We start from the raw sequence: 26,094 nt of genomic DNA, 5'->3' as shown, positions 1-26,094 counted from the left end.
TTATGGGTTCATCTCGTAATTATGAGATAATCCTCTCAAATATTCAAGAATATTTTCTTGGTGGTAACTTTCCACAATTTTAAATATTCTTCTGTCGGCGTCCTGATACTTTTTAAGTTTAGCTGGAGGACTTTTTCCAGCAACCAGTTGTTCATAAAATATGTCTCTTCCTTTCTGAATAATTTTTAAAGTGTCTAGGAATTTCCACAAAGTGGGGTGATCCATCGACAGTTCATTTTGCAATCGTCGGTGTGCAGCTTCGGCATGATTATTTGTTCTGTCAATTCTATTTAGCACCCTATGGTAGAGGTTCCATGTTTTTGGAGGAAACATTGGGTTTCGTCTTGAAACACTACGTCTATTCGGTCGTTCAACGTAAAAATCTTCGAACCAATTTAAAATTGGCTGTAATTCCTGGGGTATTTGTTCGCTTAAGGTTTCTATGGCTCCATCAATGTCTTCAAATAGCACAAAAGCCAAAGACGTAATCATCCTTGCATTTAGTGCAAAATCGGCTTTATTGTTGTACCGCCGGAGAAGTCCCTCGTCTGAGATTTTTTTTCAAATTTTTAGTTAGATGAAAAAACACCCCAAAATTTGCGTTGACGGAAAGCAACCTTTGAAAGCATTAATCGCAGCCAACTCAAAGTAGCATGAGATTCTCTTTCGATTTAATGGCTTTGGAAATAATTCTTTCAGCATATTTATGAACGATTCATACACTGAAGTACTTTTGCCCGGAAGTAACCCATAAATTATGGAATGAACAGCATCAAATTTCTTTGCCATTATTATGTAGACTTGGTAAAATAGAGACGGAGTTGATCTAAATGTACCATCGACAAACCAATGATCCGATTCTTCTAAGATCTATAACAAAAAAAAAACTTTATAATGTATAAATACTAATAAATAATTCAGTAAAAATGTTTAATTATTCACATAAATATAATGAAAAGTCAAGAATACTTCACCCTTATATTTTATTGTGACTTTAAAAATTCAACTAGAATTTTTTTTGGAAAAGTACATAAAAATGTCATTTGAAATTTATTCTTGGTTATAATGAAAACTTACTAAAATAAATATTTACTTTACCTTTGAATTTTTTTGTCGTCCAAAGATCAAAATTCTATCGGCAACGGGTCCGCTATCACCGAGTAAAAATAATTCCTTTTCATTTTTCGCATTGACGTAGTACTTATATGGATCTGGAATAACCATTTCTTCTAAGTTCGTTGGAACCGGTGGAGCACAATTAACTTCCTTCCTTTTTCTTCTGATGATTTTCTTTAATGCTGCAGGTTTTGGCAGAGCTGCTTGACCACTTTGTGACAGTCCATAATTTAAACAGGAGTTTATTACTTGAGAAGTGGATTCCATTGATGTGGAGCACTTCATCTTCCGGTCTAGGACAATTCGGCGCGGCCGACTTGGCGCGAGACATTTTGGCGCAAAGCCAACTTAGCGCAGGGACACTTTGACGCAACCCATCTTGGCGCGAATGAACTCGCACCAAGAAAAATAGATATAATTATACAAGAATTGCACCCGTTGTTAGCATAACCAAATTTTTATAGTCTCCAACACGTGATGGGGTATTGTCGACTTTTTAATGGACACACGGGCGCTTCGCGCCCGGCACCCCATTATAAGCATGCTCCTAAACGTGGAACTTCTTGCTCCGTGGATCATTTAGTTATTGGAATTTGTGCGAATGAAACTGTGCATTTGGTTGCCTACACTTAGCATAAATAACAGGGTGCCAACCACATTATGAAAAATAAATAGTTTTTATATTATATACCGACGTACTGGCGCGCCAAAGTGTCCCTGCGCCAAGTTGACTTTGCGCCAAAATGGCTCGCGCCAAGTCGGCCGCGCCAAATAGTCCCATTCCGAGAAATAACACCAGCATCCCAGGTAACATGCATTTCCGAGATAAGGAGTTAGTTCATCAACAAGATATCGTCAATGCCTTTGCTGATTTCTTCAGTTCGGTCTTCATTAGTGACATTCCCTGTGATAATTCAACCTTCGAAAAAAGCAAAGTGCTCTACCAAAAAGCCTATGATGAATTGATGAGTTTGTTGCATGTTGCGCCGGAAAGCGATAGAAAGTTATTCTGAATCCGTATTACTTGCATATTTCTCCGAAATTCCCCAAAAGGCTTAATAGCAAACTTGCGGCCAAAGTATTCTCTGCTTCGGTCCATTTAAGCATCCATCATGATTTGGACACATCCAAATTTAATAAACTAGTGCCTAATGTTTATTAATAAAAACTTACACTTGTATATTTGGTCCCATGACTCATATTTTGAATTTTCAGTAATTTAATAAAATTACTATCAAGTAGGGAAAGTGTTGTAACTAACTCGACTGTGAAGTGGCGATTAATAATTTCGAAAATTGAGTCGCTCGTTCTTCGTGCGTTAATATGTTGTAGTAAGCCGTTTCGAACCAAATTTCCGCTCGCCACACTTTTGGTAAGAAAAGTGGTAGAAATGGAAAGAAACGAAAACCACTAAGAGAGAGATGCGCAGAATCGGCGTGTTTGAGAAGGGTGAGTCGCAGGCAGTCTGACCTGGTCTTTCTTTCGAGTAAGACGTCAGGTTGGTGCTCTCTCTGTTTTTTTCAAGTGTCTGTGCGTTGTTTGTTTCCTGTTCTAGTGGCGATTCATTCTAACGGAGTTCCACCCCCTTGACGAGGCAGCGAACGTAGGAATTCTCCGCTCCGTTCGAGCACAGAGAGGTTATTTCGTTGGTGAGCACGTGTTTGGTTTGAAGATTCGAGAGGTATGTTTCCCACGTGATTCCGTGTGTGTTGGTGGAAGAAGTGACGTTGCTTCTCTATGGTTACGAGGTATGCGACACGCGGGGATCCCACGTATGTGAGCTTCGCGTGTGTGGTGCATACACAACCTGACGACGCTACAAAATGGCGGCGCTTCCGGATGACGCCATGGCCGTTAATTTTCGTACTAACCTTTTCAACATTATTTCAATACGTTTTAGTAGGGCTTTTCAGGGAATTACGTTAGCTAGGGCAGTTTTATCTAGCGGATGTTATGCGGAAAGTTGGATGGCAATTTTCGAGATATTATTTTGCATTGCATAATTTCAGCACGTGTAAGTAAAGTAGGTAAATTCAAACGTAATCTGAACAAGTGAATCTTTAACAGAAATAACGTTGAGAAAGAAATCAGACAAATTGATAATATCATAGTCTGGGGGGACGTGGGATTTTTCTTGTGTTAATAACATCGATTAATTAGGCAACATTAATTTGACTGACATTATAATATCTAAGGTATTTGAATGGCTTTTCCTCGATTTATTATGCGTTTGTTGTAAACTCTAATTCTGGAAAATTTCATGTAGTTTTTCAAATATCCAACCGTTAAAAATAGAAAGAGAAAGTGGTAGGGTGCAAAGTACGGGGTGTTGACCGGGGCATTTCAAGGTCGTTTTTTGTGAGTTTTTGTATTAATTATCGGGGATTTGTTGTTGGCCGAAAGATTTGGCGATGAATTTGAAACTATCTTTTTGTGTACTCCGTCCTGCCCTAAGGAATTTTGCGTATTTTTATGTGTCGTATTTTTATGTGTTGTTTTGTTTATTTCGTATGTGTTTTTAGTTATGTGTATTTTGTTTAGGGATGTGTGGGGGGGGGGTGTTTGTTTGTTAATTCGGTCAACAACCTAACTTTGCCCAGAGATGTTAATGCAGTTATAACTTCTTTGTTTAATATCAGATAAATATTTTAATAAAAACCATAGCTTCTTTGTTTATTATCAGATTAATTCTTTGGTAAAAATCACCGACGTAAATGTAGCTTAATTTAATAAAATCATTGCTAAAATGTGAATAACATAATCTCTTTCAAATTTCTTGTTGTACAAAATTGTTAATCATACGTGCATAACTTAATCCCATTTAAATTCCTTTTTTTTTTTTAAACAAATGTTGATGGAGTGTGGCCAACTAAGTTTTTGTTTAATGCTTGTTTAAAATCCAAATAATCATTTTGATAGCGCTAGTTAACTCGGGCGTCGTGTGGCGTGGACGCGGTGGTGTCGACGTCTCCGTGCGGGTGTTTACAGGTCTTGCTAGACTTCCGCCCTTAGCGGACTCGGAGTTTACTCAGCTACCTTATTTGCGGGGGATAGGAAGGAAAACCTAGAGCATGCGGGTGCGTAAGACCACGCGCGTGAAGTGGTGAGGTAGGACTATGTGGGCCTTCACGGGGAGTGTGGCTGTCGCCTGCACCCGCTGTGCGCCCCCATCTTGTTTGTAGAGGCCACACTGCCATAATATCTGAAACGTTGCCATCCATTTACTTTGCCTAGAATTCCGCGGCTTTTAATTTTGTTTGTTGTTGTATTTGTGAGGTTGCTAATATTTATTATATGTTCTCAGGTTTGAGCAAGAATAAAGGTTTTTTATTCTCTGAGAAATAAATTCTTTAAGCTCTTGTGGGGCTCTAGGCCAAGGTCCTTTGAGCTCTTATTGGATTTATTTCTCATAGTTTTTTTTTTTATATATATAAGTTTTCTAAATCCACCACTCTTCCCGCTCCGCAGTACACCAATTTGTATGAACGAACGCCTCCCGCCATTTTTCAAAACACAACGTAGGGTCCCACTTTTGTAGACTATCACAGCCAAGGCCAAGTTTCAAATTTTAGCGGGCTTTTTCAAATTTTGTTCAACGTCATTTTGAGGCGGGAGGTTTGGGTTATCACAATATATCGATTATTAATCGCCTTTATTAACAAACTTCTTTGTTAAATAGCCGTTATTGCAGTTTTTAGAAAAGAAACAGAGTGATGCAATCCAAATATAAAGGAAGAAAATAAATGACAATTTCACCGAAATTGCCTTTTGATGTCCACGATCGAGAAAACCTGTATTTATAAATCTGCCAAACAATTTTTAAATTCTGCTCTTGCCGGGTATGGAACGATATGGGAATGCTGCAGCAAAATTTTACGCAATTTCTCTGTTGCCGATAAGCCTTTAATATATCCACCAGTGATTCTGTTCTGCGGCTTGTTGACGAATAATATAGGTACATACTTAAACAATGATATTAATGTTGGCGCTTTTTAGCTACTTTATGTGTGTTTTCGTATGAGCTCCGTGATTAGTCATTGTTTGCTTTTTGATAAACATGGACATCAAACGTTGTTTTAAAACTAAAAGACATTTTAGAAGGATTGTAGCTAAAGAAATATTAAAGTTCAAAACTTTAAATAACTCAGAAATTTACAATATAGAACAGTGTGCAAGCACAAGTAGCGGTACCGAAAACTGCAAGAGACACAGAAAATAGATCTCCGTTCAAGAATGCACACAAAACACAGTTGCCCAAATGGCTGAAGTTGAATTGTCTCTAGAGTAATTCGACTGTTCACGTGATGATCACGTCAACCTGTTTATTTTGACGGGGTGACTCATTTCAGTCACTGATTAAGTACATGGTAACATAGTAAGTATGTAGTTAATCAGTGTTTCAGTGAATACAATATATACTTGATGCACTGCCAAACATGGTACAAGAAGATGCCATCTGCGTCGATTTTGAAATAAGTAATACTTCTGAATTTATCTTCAGTTCTTGGAAGAATAAATAATTTAAAAATTCTACCCTGTAAAGAAAATCACCGGCCAAGTGTGGTTCACAATTTACATTTTAGATGCTCTGTGGTTTCTGTGGGAATTCGTTTTACAAGTTAACTTAAAAACATTTGCTTTCGTACATTTCGAATGTTTTGTTATTGCAATAGCGTGACCAACGTTTTGAATCTCTTCCGTTAGTCTGTCTTCAATGTATTTATATGTGTTTTCATTACTATGAATTAAAAGTAACAGAAATTGATTTAGATAATCAGCACAGTCTAGATAGAGATATCTATACTGTGTAATCAGTTTGATATAGGCACCCAAACATACACCGCAATTGTAATTAGGAGACGAAAGGAAATTCTAAAATTCTGCTGGGATAGTTTGCAGAGTTTTCTCGTTTTTACTTATTTACGGTATGTATATTACAAATGTAAAGAAGTTTGACATTTTGTGGCTTCTTTATTACTTGAATAAGAGATTGCATACCCAACAAATAGCGACTACGCATGTGGTTTGGATTATGTTGTGGCCGTCTGTGCCGCAGGCCGCAGGTGTTGATCGTTGATTTAATGGAGTAATGGCGGTTTTCTTCGACGCGTGTTAGTTACGTTACACATGTTGTAAATTTATGTGTAGTGCAATAAAATGTATGGAATTGTATTAACTGTGCTCTGGACGGTCGATTGTGTTGAAATTTTACTAGATTTCTTGAACTTAATGTGTGCATGTGCAACAGTTCTTCAAGGGCAGACGGCCTGGATTCTTTGTTTGGTAAGTTGTTTTTTTGTTGTATTTGTAATGCGAATCGTGGATGTGTGTATAATACTTTTGATAACCTTATTGTAGCAGAAGTTATTTTATATACATAATTTTAAATTTGTGAGCTGTGTGGGGTGACAACGGAGCACCATAAACCACAAAAACCCAAAATGTTTTTTTACGGAGTTTAAGAAATATATACACGAGAAATAGAATCCTTTTTGGGATTTTACATGTAAAAGCAGTCATTTAAAAGTATTGGTTCCGTTAATTATTTTAGAACAACACGTTAAATAGGAAAGTTGTAGAGAATAAAGAACTGTTGTAACAATAGGAATATGCATATATATATACTCCTAAAAGTTCAACTCGGGTTCCAGATATAGTGGACCAATTTGAGATACGCATTTAAAAATAAGCTGCAAGACTTTTCGTTGCGGGAAACAAATTTTGAGTGTTATAATCATACAAAACCACTCTCAAATAGCGTACATTTCAAATCATTTAAAAGTTTTCTATCAATATAGCACTGTACATTATGAGATCCATCCTGAATTGTCATTCAGAGATCCAGTTATATACTTTGCCGTGTATATAGAGAATAGTGGACAATTCGAATACCAGGCAGTGTTGCCAAAGCAGCGGATCTCGTATGGTTTGAATTTCCTGCATTCTAATTCACAATTTTATACACTCATTCACACTGCTGGACTTTTTTAGACTCATGTCAACAATTTTGTTAAATCATTCATCTATAACTTTCAATTCTTAAGGTGATGTTATCGGTTTAGTTTTCAGTGAATTTACAGTAGGTTTTGTTTCACAAATACTAGACAACTAGTTGGAATCTGAACCAAATTTTTTTTTTATAATATCTTTGATATGCTATAAGTGTCCGGAACTTATAACATTGGAGAAAAAATGACCTGTTTCGTTTTAATAAAATCGCAAATATGCTCAAAATCACACTAATATTAGGTCTGACTGTGCCGACCATAGTTATAAAATTCACATTAAAGTAAGTCATGGACATTCTTTGAAGTGTTTACTATGATATTTCAAAAAGAAAAAAAAATGCTCGAATTATGAAACTTCATAATTTTGGTTTAAAACTGATCATGTTTGAAGCTTTATTTTATCCGTTCCATTTGCTGTCTCTTACTGCGGTCTCTCTCGGATCGGGGTATAACACCCACCGAACGTTCTTGGACCGATGGGATAATTTATTACTTCCGACATCTTTTCCGTGACAAATTTAATCTTTGCATAAATTTACTTCAGTGTAGTTAGTGAACTCGTTGAATTTTGAAATGGGACGAAAGTCGAAGATTCCACTTTCAAAGTCACGAAAAAGTGTCGAAAAAACTTTTATCGGAATTATTATGTCAAAAACCTACTAAAACTACAGACAAAAAATGCAGTTTAGTCATAATTTGATTAGTTTTACTATTATTATGCTTTTATTTCCTAATTTCTGTACATATAAATATTATTGTTTTTTAGACCCGCCGCTGTTTAGCAGGTAGCCGATAGAGCCCGTCCTTTTAAACCCCTCATAATCCGACAATAAAGTTTTATGGGAGTGTCCACCCTTTAATCTGCAAGTCACAACGCCATATTTGAAAAATTATTAACTATTTATACATTAGATAAAAAAGGGAAAACCATTCTAAATAAAAAACATAATTATTACTTTCAAATTCAAGGTCAGTTACGTATTACTAAGAGAGAGTATTGTATTTTTGGCATATAGACTACAAAAGCGATCAAAATCGACAAATATATTACGACAAAGTCTTTTATATGAAAATGATAGACAAACTAACAAAAGTTTATTTAAATTGTGTACTTCCGGAATTGGTAGATCCGAGACGACGTAGATCTCTTGCAATTAGAAATCCTGATTACATCTTACACGCACAAAGAGAGAGAGAAAGAAAAAAAACGAAAATGCATTATAGTATAGTGTTTTCAAAATATGTATTCCTAAATGGGAACAGCAGTAATAGACTAGCTGCTGAAAGACGTACTTTGATAACAATAAATATAATAGGTACTTATATTAGTTATTTGTAATTTTGAGGAATTGCTATTACTTTGACTCCAAAAGCATAATTAGGCACTTGCAAAGTAATATTTTAATTAATCTAATTAATTTTTCCAAACAGACCTCTGAACAATTCCATATATATATAGACTTTATTAACGGACTTGACCATTTTACATATACCTAAATATAATGACTTAATATATAATAAATATATATATGAATATAGAATAACATTTCAATATACAATAACATTTCATAATCCTAAAACAGCTTTACATTTGTACTTGAAAGAATTAGAAGATATACCTACGAAATTTACGTGTGATAGAGAATTTATTAGTCTCGATAATCTGGTAGTACAGGAATTTTTCCCATAATTGGTTGTATGGTATGGTACATCTAAAAATCGTGTATTACGAACACAGCGACTGGGCACATGTAAAGAAAACATGGACAATATATTATTACAATTAATGAGACCAGTAAAAACTTTATACGAAAGTGGCGTCAACAAATTCTCGTCTTAAATATAAGGGTGCTAGACCCAAATATTTTAAGAGGTTGTCATAGTTGTTTCTATGGTAAAGAATGTTAAAATGAAAACAAACAAACTTAACAAACCGTCTTTGCACGGCTTCTAACCTATCAGTATGTACATTGAAATGCGGTGACTAAATCACAGAACAATATTCTAATATAGGACGAACGTAAGCATTATATAATACAGTCACAGTACGAAGATTGGAAAATTCGGCAGAGCGTCTTTTAATAAGACTCAATGTTCTATTCGCTTTGGATAACAAAGCATTTACATGTGTGTTAAAGTTTAATTAGTAATCAACAGTCACACCCAAGTCACAAAATGTTTTTACGGATTTTAAGTGTACCTCCGAAATGACATAGTTAGGTAATTGATAGTCTGATTTTTTTGAGAATCTGATGGCTTTGCACTTACTGATATTTAGCTCAAGATGGTTAACTTTTCACCAGCGTTCTAGACGATAAAGATCCTCTTGTAATTTAAGTTGGTCATCATTGCTACTTATGGTTTTATATATCTTCAAGTCATCGGCGTATAGCAGAAACTTGGAGTTAAATATAACAGACTTTACATCGTTAATATAAATTGAAAAAAGAACCGGACCCAGGTGGGAGCCTTGTGGCACACCAGAATTTGGATATATAGCATGTGATCTATATACATTATTAATGACAACATGTTGTGTGCGATGCGTTAGATAGGAATGCATCCAACTCAGAACAGAATTTCCAAATCCCAGTTTGTCGAGCTTTGAGATCAAAAGATTGATGCAGACCTTGTCAAACGCTTTCGACATGTCTGTGAAGACACAGTCAACTTCAAGACCTTGCTCAATATTATTGTTCAAATATTCTGTAAATACAAACAAATTTGATGCGGTTGATCGCCCTTTGTAGAAACCATGTTGTTCATCGATAATTTTTGTCTTTACTGAAAACGTGATTATGTCCGCCACAATAGAATCGAAGATTTTAGGTATGTAGGATAGAATTGAAACAGGACGATAGTTGGCTATGTCCTCGCGCTTGCCATTCTTGAAAATGGGAATGACATGAGACTTTTTCCATGCTGTAGGAAATCTTGATTGAACTAATGATTTCTGAAATAACATTTGAAGAGGTAATGCAAGTTGTTCTGCACACATTTTTAGAAATATTTGAGGGATGCAAACCAGGACCAGGCTTATAGTTATTATCTAGACCAACTAGCTTGGCATAAACAAGTTCAATTGCAATTTCAATTTTATTTAAACCAAGAGAATTAGAGCTGACGTCATTAGATGCTGGAAAACTTTCAGATACTATCGCTGAATAAGCCTTTTCAAAATGTGAGGCGAATAGATTAGCGATATCTTTATCTTCATCACAAGAGATGTTATTTAAAAACATTTTTTTTGGTAAACCGCTATTATTAGACTGATTTTACGTATGACCAAAAAGTTTCGCTCTTACAAATAATGCTTTCCTCGACACTACAAATATAGTTTTGTTTACAGTTACTTAAAGATTCCCTACATAACGATCTTAACGTACTGAAGTTATCATAATTCGCTTCTAACCTAGACATTTTATATATTTTGTGAGCTTCCTTTTTGCGTTTGATTAGCAGTTTAGTATTTTTATCTACCCAATGCGGGAAAGAATTATTACAAGAAATTGTTTTAAACGTGACATGTATCAATAGCATGGTAAATAATAGAATAGAATTTTTCAACACTTTCTTCAACATCCTTGAACAATTCTGGGGTCGAATTGTGGGAGTGAGTAAAAAGCCAATAAAGCTTAATACTAATTTTATTCAAAACAACCTAACTTATTTATACAAATCTAATTATTTACAGCGTATGAGTGGTTCTGAACTAAAGGTAATGAGAGATTTGAAATTGTATTGCGACCCAGTTTCTTGCATGTTCTTTTGTTTCATTACCGCTGCCTTCTTAACGCTGACGATGGCGCTTGTGCGGCGGTCAGCGTTTCGTAGTTCTGGTGCCTGCAATTCCATGTTTCAGCGTTCTACATTCTTGTCGTTGATCCTGACCTCCTTATTGGTGACGTAAAGCGGAAGTTTAAATTTAAGAAATTATTGTTTAAATTTTAAGATTTAAACAATCCTTGTCATGAAATAGGCTGGTCCATTCCACAGAGCTCAAAAACTTATTGATATCATAGTAAGATGCATTCTTAAAGTCATAATAGCTTTTGTTTATGTGACTAAATTGATTGCAGATGTTAATTTAATTGACCGATAAAAGTAACGCTGAATGATTTTCATCCTCTCTTAAAAGTGGTGAACAGCGCTTAACAAGTAAATCACTATGACAAAAAGACAGGTCTAAAATCCTATTGTTACAATTAACTACATTATTATATTGACACAAGCCTAGATATGCAAAGTTATCACATATAGTCTGCTCATTGATTGAATTCACATGGTGAGCAAGTAAGTAATTACAAGCGTCATTCTGTTGCCAACTAATATGAGGTAGATTGAAATCTCCAGTTACAGAGATCCCCGTATCAGGATAGTTTGTTCTTAAAAACGCAACAGAGTCAATATGACCCATGTACAAGTTATTACATTAGGAGGTATATACATAGTACCAATAATAAACCGTTCAGATAACGAAACAAACATTTCTTCATTTTGATTATTACTGGTAGAAACACTAGCAGAAGGTATGTCATTACGAACCGCTATTAAAATGCCGCCTCCTCTTGTTTTATCACAAACACTAGATCTGTCATGCCTATAAACTGTGTATCTACCATCAATAAATTCAGAACTACTGATAGATTCCACAAGCCAGGGTTCAGTTAAGATTATAATATCATAGTTTTCACACAAGATGCTAGAATAAAGATCATTCAATTTAGTGCGTAAGCCACGTACATTCTGGTAATATATGAGTAAACTGTTTTTGTTCTCAACCCCTCCTTGTGATGAAAATTTTCTGTTTTCTTGGTCATTTTCTTGGTTGATGGTTCATAATATCTTCGCACTGCCACACCAAAGGGCCAGAATGTCGGATCCATTACTTTGGATAGTAAGTTGGAGTTGACTGTAACTTTGAAAGAGCCATAACTTTCAGGATATTTTGAGTTAAGTTGCAATATGTCACATTCAAAATCTCCATTCACATCCTGCTGTCGGTCCATTTTCATTTGAACATAACTTTTAACTGTTTCAACAGTGACCTTTGGGTTTACTCTGGTCACATGGATGTTCGTTTTTGATACTCTCTTACTTGCACTAAAATTACTTTCCGAGTTCCCGTCGATTTTCGCTGATATCTCCAAGATACCAATTACAAGATTCTTTTTGGGATTTCAGCGTCGCTTCGCTTGTTCCCACGGATGAACTTTGCTGGAGGGATTTGCATCCTCGATCACATTGGTGGTGTTTGTTTTCACTTCCTCAGTGTCACCTGATGATTGTGTATCAGGACTTTTTCCAGACAAATTTGCCTTCTTATTGATGTAGGTTACAGGTTTTTCATCTAAAATTGGCTGAATGGGTACTTCTAACGAAGGCTGTAAGTGCCGAATGAGGTGTACATTTTTGAGGTTAACTCACTTATCTTCTCTCGGAGTCGTTGAATTTGCACCATCAACGACTTTGTTTCCACTTTCACAAATTCACTAACCAATGCCATAAACTCACTTCGGGAAATTTCCATTAAACTGTCGTTTTCATAAGGCACATCTTTTTTATGCTGACAAACCGGATTCTTTGCACCTAGGGCTCTGTTGAAACACGATGGATGGTAGACCAACTTGCATTTCTTACACATTATACTATTTCTTACTGTAACATTGCAATAATCACATTTATTCGCGTTTAAATCAGCTGAACTGACGAAAACAGAACTGGACGCCATGCTACTTAATTTTACTTAATTTTGATCGGTTTTATTATTGTGCAGTGAGTGCTGGTGTATCCAGCTGGGTGCTAAGGCGACCGGTTCTTTAAATACAGTGGCACGTCAAAGCACTGGTCATGACTGAATTTTATTGCCTCCCAAGGAAAAATTTGCTTTAGCTCACCCTTAAGCAAGTTACTTTCAACAGACATTAACATAAACGGTTCAAGATTTTGATCGCTCAACGAGTTTCGTACTCTATTTTTGACAAATTTTAACATTGAAAAAACGCCACTTGAGTTGAGGGAAGTATGAGCAAATACTTGTAGGCCAGCGTTAAGTGACTATACGCCTTTGAGTACAAATTATATTTTATTAGTACCTAAAAACAAGAATATAATTGGAACTGAATTAACCAAACATCTTAGTCTATATTACCTTAAAACAGCAAAAAGAGTAATTGTTGCAGGTTTTACACGTGGTAACAACATTTTCTCGGTCTTCTTCACCTTCATCCTGACCCTCATCGTCTACTTTTGTTTGTTTTAAAAAATTCGAATTATTTGCAAAACTAATCAATTCAGCTCGTAGTTTTTCTTTTGAAACATCTCGATTAAATTTTCTTAATTTTTCAGCTAAATTTTGCAAAGAGTCTGAATGAAAATTACCACTTTTAATTTCACTAAAGTAATTTGGAGATAGTAAATGACGATCTATGTAAAGTTTTTTTTTTTCAATTCTTGCTGTCATGCTTTCAATGATCCTATCCATTATTATATTGTATACAGTGACGGCTTGTGCCAAAAAAAAACGTGGGTCGGCCAAACATGAGGATAACTCTAATTAGTAGACGTTTTTTCGTTCATAAAATGTCATTGTCATTCCTTAAATCAGTTTTACGCTGTTTCGCAGATGGAGGAGCTATATCAGCAATCTTAAAGTAGCAGTCTCTTTAACATCAGAATATATCTTTGAAAAATAATGATCTTCATTTCGAATTCTTTTAAAAGTGGACAGAAGTAAAAGAAATCTGTCGTTACAGTATGTTATGTCGGATAATTTATTTTAAACTATAGAAAAAACTGTATCGGTATAAGAAAAATTAAATTGAAAGTATGAAGCAAAAACACAAATTCAAAGTCAGTTAACATATTTTTTAAACCATTAGACTCCCTGATCGAAATATCATCCCAGTGGTCTACATTCGCAATTATAAAATCAAAAACACTTTAATCAAAGTGGTTCGGTTATCAAATAAAGTTTTTACAGTGCGAGATTTAAAATTCCAGCGAGTTTCTGAGTTACCAGGTAATCCCTTTTTGCAAATTTTATCTAGGAGATTAGTGCGTTTGGTTGACTTTGTAAAAAAAGCTGTAAATCCTGATACGTTTGAGAAAAAAATCTACATTCTTTAATATTTTTACAAGAATTTTGCAGCACCAAATTAATTTTGTGTGCATAACAGTGCGTAAAAAGTGCTTTCGCTGCAATTGATTTAACTTAAAAAATTCTCTGGACGGCGTCTTCTTTCTTCATATTGGCAATTGAACTGGCCAATGCTTTGGCGTTCTAAATGCAATGGATGTACTCCATATTTTCTTCTTTTTTTGTTATTTTCTAAAGCTTCGTAGAGCTGATACTGACACCTCGCGAAATTTCCGCATAGATTTGTCGAGGGGTGGTCGAAGCTGAAATTCTGCGAGCTAAATTACGTAGCTGAAGTTCCGCCAGATATGTCCCCGGCCTTAGAGGGGTGTCTTTGAATGCTGATGGCGGTAAGCAGTCTTCCGGTTTTTCCGATATTGACGGTGACCCTCCTGGAGAAGCAACCGCAACATAGTTGAACGATGTTTCAGCCATAACACTGGCAACAGACATCACAACGTCGTCTTTGTCGTCGTCCGAGAAATAAACTTCTGTTTCTTGAGTACGTGGATGCCCATTAATTGGTACTTCCCCAATTAAATTTACAACCGTTTCTTCAAATGGGGTTAAAATTTCTGCACCATCTTCGCCACCCCCGGTTTTTGTCATAGATTTGTGTATTTCGCATTTCTTTTTTTTTGCTCTAGAGCATTGATCTTGCCAAGTCTATATGAAATTAATTTTGGATTAATTTAAATAACCACATTAAAATAGAAAATTTAAATATTGGCATTACAAAATGTATTATATTATTATTATTATTACTTTTATAGGATAGTTACTAACCTTACGCTAGGACTTCCAATCTTTCTTCCCTCCATTTAGTTGGTTTAGATTTTCGGTCAAAGTTTGTCACAAATTTTGCGCACTTTTGAACGTAAAGCCAGAGGAGAATTTTCCCTTAGCTCGGGATGGGCCGTCATAAATTCGGCCAATGTGTTTTTGTTCTTCAGATGTTGCCCATTCTTTTACTGGCCATTCTACTGTAATAATGTCTTTGAATGAACATGTTTTATTTTAACATACACTATTCTTTATACTTACGCAGAAAAAACACTGATCAGTGATCACACAAACTTATTCACTATCAAAAAATGCGGTTTTTAAATATACGTGCAACTTTTTCAAAAATAGCCACTAAAATGAACTGCAAATCGGGTTTGATTATAAGGCAAATTTTTGAGGCGCATGCGTCGTAAACCACGCCTTATTTTCCTACAAAAATTGACCTTGACAAGATTGACAACTGTACAAATTCTACAATGTGTGGGTGCAGTATTGTGAATATTATAAATTATTTGTTGAAGACGGTAGTAATGAGTGCTGTAAAACAGAACGGTGCAACAAAACATTATGTTTTTGCAAACTACCGGAGCGACAGCAGTATCGCAAAGTACAAAATTAACTAAAATATCCAGTTTCATCGGTTTCCGAAGCCATGTTAACATTTCGGAAACAAAACATGAGTAATCTGGTGTCTAACAGCTACTTACTTTAATAGTGAACACATCTTAAAGTGTGAAGTGTGCAAAATTTGCGATATTTCAGATAAGAGTTGTAAACGCAGCGATAGGAAATTTTGCTCTATCAACCACATTACTAAGGACACATACATATTATGTGAACGGCACCTTGTAGAGAAATTTCCAGATTAATAATGCAAAACCTCAAACACGACCCGCGAAATGGCGAAATTGCTGCATTTTTCAAGGTCAAAATTTGTACGAAATCCGCACACGCGCAGTAGCTTATAATCAAGCCCTATTCATTTACTGTACAAAACGGTTGTAATGGTAGGCGTAAGTATACCTGTAAAAGAACGAAATCCGGAAGGGATTACATGGGATAACCAAATCCTAAGAATTTTCTATGAACTAGGGTTGTACACGCAGTAATGAAAGTATTAATATACAACAACCTGCTGGCTTCGGTGGTCCCACTCAAAACTAAAACAGTTAGTTAGTTTGTATCTACATCATTTTAAAAAGCCACGAGTAGGACGTGTATTTAATACGTAAGGTTAAAAAAAATCGTAAAATCAACATTTTTTTTAAATTTCGATTTTTTTTGATTTTTTTTTCAGTGTTTCAATTATTTGGAATTAAAACCCTAATAAAATTAACACCTTATTTCTCAAATTATTTGGTACGGCCTGGCCGACCCTGCCGTCCCTGACGAGCCGTCACTGATTGTATACTTCCACAGTAAATTTTGAAAACGCATCGTGAATGGGGTTGTCTTCAGCTAATTCTCCAGGCATTTTTTTAACACGTTTAATTCTTCTAATAGGTAGTGTGTCTTCCACTTCAATTTCAAAATTTTTGTTAGCAAATTCTTCATTTGTCCATTTAACAAAGCCATCTGCTAATAATTTGATATTATTTATATCTCTTTGTATCGCACGTAATTGAGCTAAAGCTGATGATACCAGTTGATAACTTTTTAATATGTCAATATCTTGAGTCTGAAGATACTTCGACAGGGGCTCGGTGATGTTAAATATATTAAGGAAAATTTGCGCCAATAAAATTGTTTCATATTTCAACAGCGATTGTTTTAGATTTCTCGCCTTTGCCCTGACGTCGGCAACAAATTCTACATTTTCCTCGATTTTTAACACAGAAATGATCACTTCAACATATAAAGCACTCGAAAATGCTTTATATTCTCCAAAAATTTTGGTCGTCGCGTTGTATTTGACCCACCATCTAATTTTCCCAATTGTTTGTAATTTTTTTTTTCTTCGAATGATGATCAGTAAACTCATTTTCACCCCAAAAGTCCATTCTTTTGTACGATTTTTTGAAAAACACTGCCGTAGATTTGAGTAGATTAAAAAAAGGGGCATAAGCTACTGATCATTTTGTTGTGTCACATAGAACAAGATTTAAAACATGACTATAGCACCCCACATGAACTTGCTCTTGTGAAATTTCTGATAACAATGCAGCAAAACCATTATATTCACCTCTCATGTTGAAACTTCCCACACAATTTTCGACTTTTATGTTAATTGATATTAATTCATTTTTTAATAATTCCAATAAACCTCGACCCGTTGAGGAAGTGGTAGACTTGACTAATAAACATTCCTTTATTTGATCGCTTACTACATATCTGACAATAATTGATAACTGATCTCTTACGGATATATCTTGGGTTATGTTAATTTCAACAACAAACACTTCGGCCTGTCTGATTTCGTTAGATATAATTTTCTTTATATAACAACCAGTTGTTTGTATTATGAGGTTAACTGTATTATTAGATAATAAAGTTAACAAATTTCCTCGTCCTCGTTTACTTGTTGATTGTCTAATCAACGATTTTTCTCTAGCTAACTTACTTTTGCCAATTACCTCATCCAAATGTTCTTTAAAAGTATGATATCGTACTTAGCCAGTAAGAGCACCAGTTCTATAAAGTTTCGATGGTTTAAATTCCGGTCTAGGACAATTCAGCGCGGCCGACTTGGCGCGAGACATTTTGACGCAAAGCCAACTTAGCGCAGGGACACTTTGGCGCAAGCCATTTTGGCGCGAATGAACTCGCACCAAGAAAAATAGATATAAATATACAAAAATTGCAGCCGTTGTTAGCATAACCTAATTTTTATAGTCACCAACGCGTGGAGGGGTAATGTCGACTTTTTAATGGACACACGGGCACTTCGCGCCCTGCATCCCATTATAAACATACTCCTAAACGTGGGACTTCTTGCTCCGTGGATCATTTAGTTATTGGAATTTGTGCGAATAAAACTGTGGATTTGGTTGCCTACCTTTGGCATAAATAACAGGGTGCTAACCACAGTACGAACAAGAAATATTTTAAATATTTTTTATATTATACAGGGTGACTGCGAAATATATGCAAATATTTTAACCACGGCATCCCCCACCCTAGTAGAGCCGAAATATAGAAAAAACACATTAAAAATCGAATGGGGCAAAACCCCCATGAACCACCCTCGATACGAAGGCACTGAGCCACCTTGTAAACAGAGTTGGAAAAACGCCAATTTCGCCAAGCGCCATTTTGGCTTTGCGCCAAAATGGCGCTTCATTGCGTTTACTTCTGTAACTAAGGGCTCATTTTCTAATTACTTTAATAACATCTATAACTCTTTCTAAGACAAGCCTTTTTTTTAATTAGTTCAGTTCTTAATTTTACTACTGAGTTAGATAACCAGAGACCTTTAATATTTTTATCCTTAGATCTCAGCAGGTTTATTTGATTTGGTTTGATTTGATTTGATTTAATTGATTTATCCAACGGGCATAGCCCACATAGGAAAAACAACGAAAAGAAAAAAACAAACAAAAAATCCTAATACAATAAATTACATTAAATTACTTACTAAAATAACAAATGAATTACACATAATTACAATAAATTATGACTAACAAATAACTTAAACCATATTACAAGTTACCAGACAGTGATAATTTTGCTTTAGTACCAAAAACACTTCGTGAAACGGCAAAAATATCGACAAAATACTGAATGCTATTATATAAACGACACATTCTATAAACTGGGAAATTGTTGTGTTGATTTGTTCCAGCTAGATCCAGTACAAAAGTCCTTGAGTTTCTAGCTTCGAGGCGAGGAACATTGAAATGTATTTCTCTAAGTAAAGAACTGTCACAAATTTCATTATGAAGAATCTTAAATAGAAATAGTACAGAGGATAAATCACGTCTACTACTAAGAGGACTAAGTTGGAATTCGATTGTTAAACGTGATGTGAAAATCCTTGAACAGGATATACACCGTGTTTACGATAAAATACAAATTTGCAAAATTTTCTCTGTACTTTTTCTAAAAGAGTTATGTGCTAAATATAATGTGGGCTCCAGACTATGGAGCAGTATTCAAGTGTTGATCTGACATAAGCATAATATAACATTAAAATACAGTCCACATTTGTAAAATCTTTTGTATTTCTTATTATGAACCCCAACATTCGCATTGCTTTATTACAAACATACTCTATATGATGTACAAACGACAGTGACGGATCCATTACCACCCCTAAATCTTTATAAACAATACACCTCTCTAGTTCCTGATTATGTATCTTATAGTTATATAATATATTATGTATTTTTCGGCTATATGTCATAACTTTGCATTTACTACCATTCACTTCCAATCTATTATTATCATTACACCACTCATAAAAGATGCTCCCGATATTTTGCAATGCTTCACAGTCAGTCACATTCCGAATAGGTTTTAAAAATTTTATATCATCTGCATACGTATAAAGTTTACAGTGCTTCTTTAATAATGCTATTAACCCGTTTATGAAGGTAGTAAACAACAATGGTCCTAAATTCGAACCTTGGCACACCCCACTACTGCACTCATACATATAAGATTTACAATACATGACATACTGTTTCTGACCCACAAGGATTAATTGAAATAATTGGATCAACTTGTCACACAAACCTACCTCAATGAATTTATTTATCAATAACGCATGGTTGACTTTGTCAAACGCCTCTGACATATCCGTATAAACCACATCTACTTGTAACTGTTGATCCAATAAGTTTGACATATCTTGCGAAAAATTACATAAATTAGTGGTTGTGGATCTACCTGGCATAAATCCATGTTGTTGGCTTACTATCATCTGTTTAACGTGACTATACATATACTTGACAAGAATACTCTGAAAAACCTTTGCGAAATTTGAAATGATTGCAACTGGTCTATATTTATCCACATCTTCTTTAGAGCCAGATTTGAACAAAGGAATAACCTTTGCTACTTTCCAAACTTCAGGATACACAGCGCATGAAATTATAGAATTATATAAATGACTTAAAGGTAACAACAGAACACTTATACAATCACGCACTATGAATGCTGGGATGCTGTCATCACCACTCGTTAAATTTGACTTAAGCTTCTTCGCTGCTTGTAAAATATTACCATCCGTTACACAAAATGTATGAAGAACACTTACAGAACAACCTTGATTCTCAAATTCGTCGTCTTCTCCGATGTCTGCTATTGTATTTTCACGGGAATTACCACAACCAGATATACCATCCCTACTCTCTACGAAGCTTGCTGGCTCGAATACACTACTAAAACAATCCGCAAATGAATTGACAATATCTCTAGGTGTAGATATCGGTTGCCCTTTATAAATCATTCTCCCTGGTATACGTGTTCTACCTTTCTTTGTTGCAACGTATAACTAAAATCTGGCAGGATCAGATTTCATGTTAGCTTCAGCGGACCTTTGAAAATTACGAAAATCCTTCTTGGTTTCTATCTTGATTTGTTCCTCCAGTTTTCGCGCTGCTTCTTTACATGATAATATGTGAGACATCTTATACGATTTCCATATACCGTCCTTCTTCTTAATCATTTTGATAGTAGTTGACGAATACCAGAGGGGAAAATGAGTTGTTACCACCTTCGTCTTCGGGACATATATCTCGAACATCTCATATATCTTGTCATAAAAATATGCGCAGATATCATTCACATCATGTATCTCTAGTATGTCGGACCACTCCATTTTCATCAAAGCATCATATAACCCCGGAAAATCAGCTTTTCTAAAATTATATCGAACAATGTTTCGAAATTTTTACGTTGCTTTATATTTTAACTTTGTCTCCTACCCGAAATTCTACGTGGCGATGCTTTTCGTCGTAGCGCTTTTTATCGATGTTTTGTTTTGATCGAATATTATTCACCGCCATGTTCCTAACCGCTAACGCTTTTTCCTTAATATTTATTATATCTACATTTTCAATATTCTTTCTTAGACTAGTTTCGGACGGAAGTACAGGTTCGCGACCGTAAACTAACATGAAAGGTGATAATTTAGTCGTATCTTGACGAGAGGTGTTATATGCGAAGGTCACGTGTGGGAGAAACTCGTCCCAATCGGTTTGGTTAGTGTTTGCATACATCGCTAACATGTCGGCCAATGTTTTATTAAATCTCTCTGTCAGTCCATTACAGCTAGGGTGATATGCCGTGATAAATTGACGATTTGTTCCCATTATCCTCAACAATTCGCCTATAAGCTGATTGAAAATTTGTCCCGCGGTCCCCTCAAAATGTCTCGAGGAGCCCCGTGTCTCCTTATTATATTCTGCAACATAAACTTTGCTGCTGAGCCTGCTTTGGCGTTTGTTAATTTCCGCCCATCGTGTCGCATAATCTGTCGCTACAATAATAACCGTTTTACCGTTTCGGCTCCTGCGAAAAGGTCCAAGAATATCCACCCCTACCTTCTCAAAAGGAGTCGCCACCGGAATCGGATGTAGTAACCCGGGTGGTTTTTGATTTTGTGTTCCCTTACGTGCCTGACAATCTGGACATCCTTTTACAAATTTTTCTATGTCCGACTGCATTCTATCCCAGTAGTAGCGGCTTTTTATCTTGTGATACGTCTTGGCAATTCCCAAGTGCCCTGCTAACGGTTCTGAATGGTGTGCTAAAAGAATTTCGTGTACGAGATGTTTTGGGATAACTACCAGATCATCGTTGTTAATTGCGGTCGCGTTTTTTTTATACAGAATACCGTTCACCAGTTTAAAATTTTTTGATTTTTTTCTTAAAGAAGTGGTTGATGGAGTATTCTCAGGATCTTGAAGTATTTGAATTAGATGCTTCACATCGGAATCTTTGCGTTGCTCAAGAACAAGATCTTGGGTTACCAAGAGGAAAGTAGGTATGTCAAAAAGATCTACTTCGTCTTTGGGCGCCTGAGACACCGGGTTCCGTGAGAGACAATCCGCATCCGCGTGTGCCTTACTGTTTTTATAAACTACCTCATAGTCAAATTCTTCTAATTTGATAGCCCACCGCGTTAGTCTACTCGTTGACTGGTTGGAATTTTTTAGATAGCACAGAGCGTGGTGGTCTGATTTCACAATAATGGGACGCCCGTAGACAAAATGTCGGAAGTGCGTTAAACCGTAAAGAACAGCCAGCGTTTCTAATTCCGTTATCGAGTAGTTTTTTTCCGCACTGGTAAGTGTTCTGCTCGCATATGCTATTGGGTGCATTTGGCCCCCGCTTTCTTGTAACAAAATTACGCCTAATCCCTCTTTTGACGCGTCCGCTCGTAATTCGCAGCCGATTTTCGGGTTAAAATGTGTTAACACCGGGGATCCGCAAAGTTCCGTTTTGAGGCTATTGAATGCCCTTTCCTGATCTGTTTCCCACTTGAATTTTGAGTTATGTTTTAAAAGCTTGTGCAGAGGGCTAGCTATTTTGGAGAAATTACCTATAAATTTTCGATAATAATTTGCAAGTCCCAGAAAACTCTGAAGCTGTTTGATGGATTTCGGCTGCGGAAAATTTTTAATAGCAGCGAGTTTTTCAGGATCAGGTCGAATAACATCGCTACTAACAATGTGCCCTAAGACCTTTACTTGTGTGGATGCGAACGTGCACTTTTTTGTTTTCAGAGTAAGGTTAGCCGCTCTTAAACGCTCGAAAACTTCTCGCAATTTTTCTATATGTTCTTCAAATGTTTTAGAATAAATTATCATCATCAATAAATTATAAACGTCATCGATATATACAAGTACAGACGACCATTTTAAACCGCGGAAAACTCTATCTGTCAGGTCTTGAAACGTTGACGTTGCATTGTATAGACCGAATGGTAGCTTGTTAAACTCAAAAAGACCGAAACCGGGCGTTATGAAAGCTGTGTATTCTTTTGAGTTTTCTTCAATTCCGACTTGCCAAAATCCGCTAAAGAGATCAAGCGTACTGTAAAATTTGGAGTCACCAAAGTATGTCATGATCTCATCGATATTACTCAATGGGTAGCTTGACTTTTTCGTGATTTTATTAAGTTTTCTATAATCTACACAAAATCGCATTTTTTGATCGTCCCCTTTCTTTTTTACGAGAACAATTGGTGAAGAATACGGGGATTGAGATGGTCTGATGATGCCCTGCTCAAGCATTTCTTCAATTTGATCACCAATTATTTGGCGTTCTTTTGGTGAAACTTTATATACTTTATATTTCATTTAAATCGTTTGCAAAAACGTCCTTATATTCATCTATTAGGTCTCTAATTTGTTTTTCCTGATCAACGGTTAGGTTGTAGAATTGTATTCTCGCTCTATGATGATTTCAGTTTGTACGTTGACCGAATTTATCAGTCATATGTAGCCGTATAGTTAAATTTCGGCGCCTCCACTATATGTCACGACTGAGGTGTTCTAAGGGGTTGGTAGAGCGGGGTAAAAAAGTCCAGTTCGTGAGTTTACGTTATTTTCTATTAATGATTCCAATACAATAAAACTACTTACTGTTTTGCTGGGAGAAACATGTCACAGGTTCTTTTTCTTTTTCTTGTCACAACCCAACTGCCGTCCACCCGCTCTCGTCAACCCCACGAAGCCCTTGCAGTGTCAGCAACTATCTTTACTGTCGGTATGTGTCGACACTGCATGGCCTCGACGGAATCATATCGCGAGCAGGGTGTTTGGCAATCCCATCGTAACTAGGTTACATATTTATGTGACTGTGACAATATGCATTTCATCTGTATATGTTTATTTCACTTCCATCCTTGTACCGCACCAGCGCAACACATCGCTTTGGACAGATGTTTCTTCTAACCTCTCTTTCAAGTTCTTGTTACGAAAAACAATTTTAGAATTTAGACCAAAGGTCATATTTTAAGTGATGTAATCATAAAGGATCACAATTGCTGCCCAATAATTTACCATTCCTTTCGTTATCTACTGTGAATTATTTATAAAGTCAAGCTGTCAACATCTTTCGTACGAAGTTAGTTCAGACATACTTCCTAAGATTTAGGCCCGCAAAATTCAAATAGTCTATGTACAAGAGAGATGTGTGATAGGAGGATGTCGTCACAGGTTCTCCTAAGGAAAGTACACGGTGTGTTGGTATCTATTTATTATATGATCTAAGATCGGCGCTGTAACTACGGTTTCTTCGAGTTCTTCACATTCACTACCACTGTGACTGTCCTTAGAAGTCGAAGGCACAGGCACAACTTCACTGTTGCACTTTAACTGATTTTTGAAAAACGAATCTAATTTAGAACATTTTTCGGCTTCACTTTGCAACAGTTTTTGTTTTTTTTTTTCGCGAAGACGTTCGGCACCTCCTTTACGTTTTCTCTTATCCATGCTTAACTTACTCGGACTAATATCTATAGTCAACTGAAAAATGTGAATAACAGAACTCGAGAATCGGGATGCAAAGTAATAAAAAGGGGTTTCGTTTCAAATCTCGGAATTCTGCATCAACACGTGCAACGGAAACGGGCACATTGCACTTTTTTTAAACGATAAGCAGGCCAAAGGCCCGGCGAACAAAAGATGGCGCACCAACATTCGGCCGTCTAGTGTTCCTGTAGAGCAGTGTTTTTCAAACTTTTTGAACACCCGACCCCCTAACGATTAAAAACAATTGTGCCGACCCCCCCCCATATCTTTTATTTTTTTTTTAAGACCCACCACTGACCCGGAAATGACCGGCATTCAGGCAAGACTTCTATCATTACGGGTACTAAGACCAAGTAATGATATGCATTGATTAGATTAACATTATTATTGCATAATCTGGAAGAGAAACTATTAAGTTACTTTCTAGAAGAGGCCTCTGAATGGGCAAAGATTAATAATAAATCCTTTTTTGGATATGTTAGTGGAATTGGCTGATCTGACAACAAATATAAAAGCAAATCTTATTCACCTGGCTGCTAACGAAATGCTGCAAATGGAATTCCATTTAGAAACAATTGGCGTCTTCTGGATTAAGACAAAGAGGTATATCCAGAGCTACAAAATGAAGCGTTGAAATTGTTAGCACCATTTGCCACATCGTAGCTAACATTCTTTACAATGGTAAACATTAAAAATAAGAAAAGAAATAGACTCCAATTAGATAACGATTTGATTGTTTGCGTTGCAAACATAGAACCACGTTTTGAAAAAATATTGAAAAATAAACAGCCACAGCCTTCTCACTGATTTTGATTGTCATTTTATTGCAGTGGTGAGTGGAAAACCTACAAACGTTGTTCTGTACCTTTATCTCCCTTTTGGTCCGCGACCCCTCAAGTAAGGCTTCGCGACCCCCCTGGGGGTCGCGACCCACAGATTGAAAATCACTGCTGTAGAGTATATCACAAATATAATAATCCCCGAAATGAGCAGCCCAAATAATGTATCATGATGATAAGTTACTTTATCTGTTGCATTGACGGGCGCAGCTTGAGGGTTAGGCCCGGGAGTCGGCTATGGAAAAGTAAATATAAAACGGAAATAGACAAAAGAATATTCCACAGCAGTAGAAGTGAGTCGCCGTGGAATCCATAAGTGTCAGCATATGATACTGTGGGGGTATTTATCTGGGAAAGAATTTCTTTTACGGTAGCTGTTGTAGTGGTAAGATTTAGATGAGGCATGTCTAGTGTCCAGTTTGAGCTTAAGTTCTCAGAAATATTAGCGAAAAGTATTTCATGATGAGGATTAGTGGGCTGTAACATGAATGATTTAAGATGCGACCATGCGGCGGGAATGGTATGGTGCATTCGTAAATTTAAAGGTTGATTTTCAGGGGAGGGGTAACGCTCCGGTATAAGATCGTATGTTTGAGATGACAATCTGCAATAACAAGGTAATTTTAGTTTTAATGCACCAGGGGTAGAATAAAATGTATTGGGTAATAATGTTTTGTGATTTTTACAAGTAATTGTTAGATCGGGCTGGGGATGTGTGATAACGAACGTTTCATGAGCAATTTCAGATATAGATAAAAGTTGAGAAGTTATGCAATGCAGTGGAT

At 36.1% G+C, this 26,094-nt stretch overlaps 2 protein-coding genes across 2 annotated transcripts in view; one reads left to right on the top strand and one right to left on the bottom strand.

Annotated features, from left to right (window-relative positions):
* On the bottom strand, positions 1–1,447 carry LOC135143846 (uncharacterized). The gene is made up of 4 exons (XM_064075786.1): positions 1,366–1,447; positions 1,099–1,316; positions 618–870; positions 1–548 (listed from the first exon to the last, which is right to left on the bottom strand). Exons 1-4 carry the CDS (start codon positions 1,445–1,447, stop codon positions 1–3), a joined length of 1,101 nt encoding a protein of 366 aa, XP_063931856.1.
* Positions 1,448–6,208: 4,761 nt separating this feature from the next.
* The window catches only part of LOC135143863 (uncharacterized), a 418,109-nt gene continuing 398,223 nt past the window's right edge, over positions 6,209–26,094 (top strand). Inside the window, exon 1 of the mRNA XM_064075798.1 lies at positions 6,209–6,399. Within this exon, the coding sequence (XP_063931868.1) occupies positions 6,274–6,399 (126 nt within the window). The 5' untranslated portion in view covers positions 6,209–6,273. The remainder of the gene's footprint in view (positions 6,400–26,094) is intronic.

This window comes from Zophobas morio, unplaced genomic scaffold (assembly GCF_036711695.1).
Source record: "Zophobas morio isolate AGI-343-1 ecotype UQ-CSIRO unplaced genomic scaffold, CSIRO_AGI_Zmor_V1 ptg000076l, whole genome shotgun sequence".
Classification (NCBI taxonomy): Eukaryota; Metazoa; Arthropoda; class Insecta; order Coleoptera; family Tenebrionidae; genus Zophobas; species Zophobas morio.
Note: the sequence above shows the minus strand (reverse complement) of the source record. Positions and strands in the feature narration are given on the sequence as shown.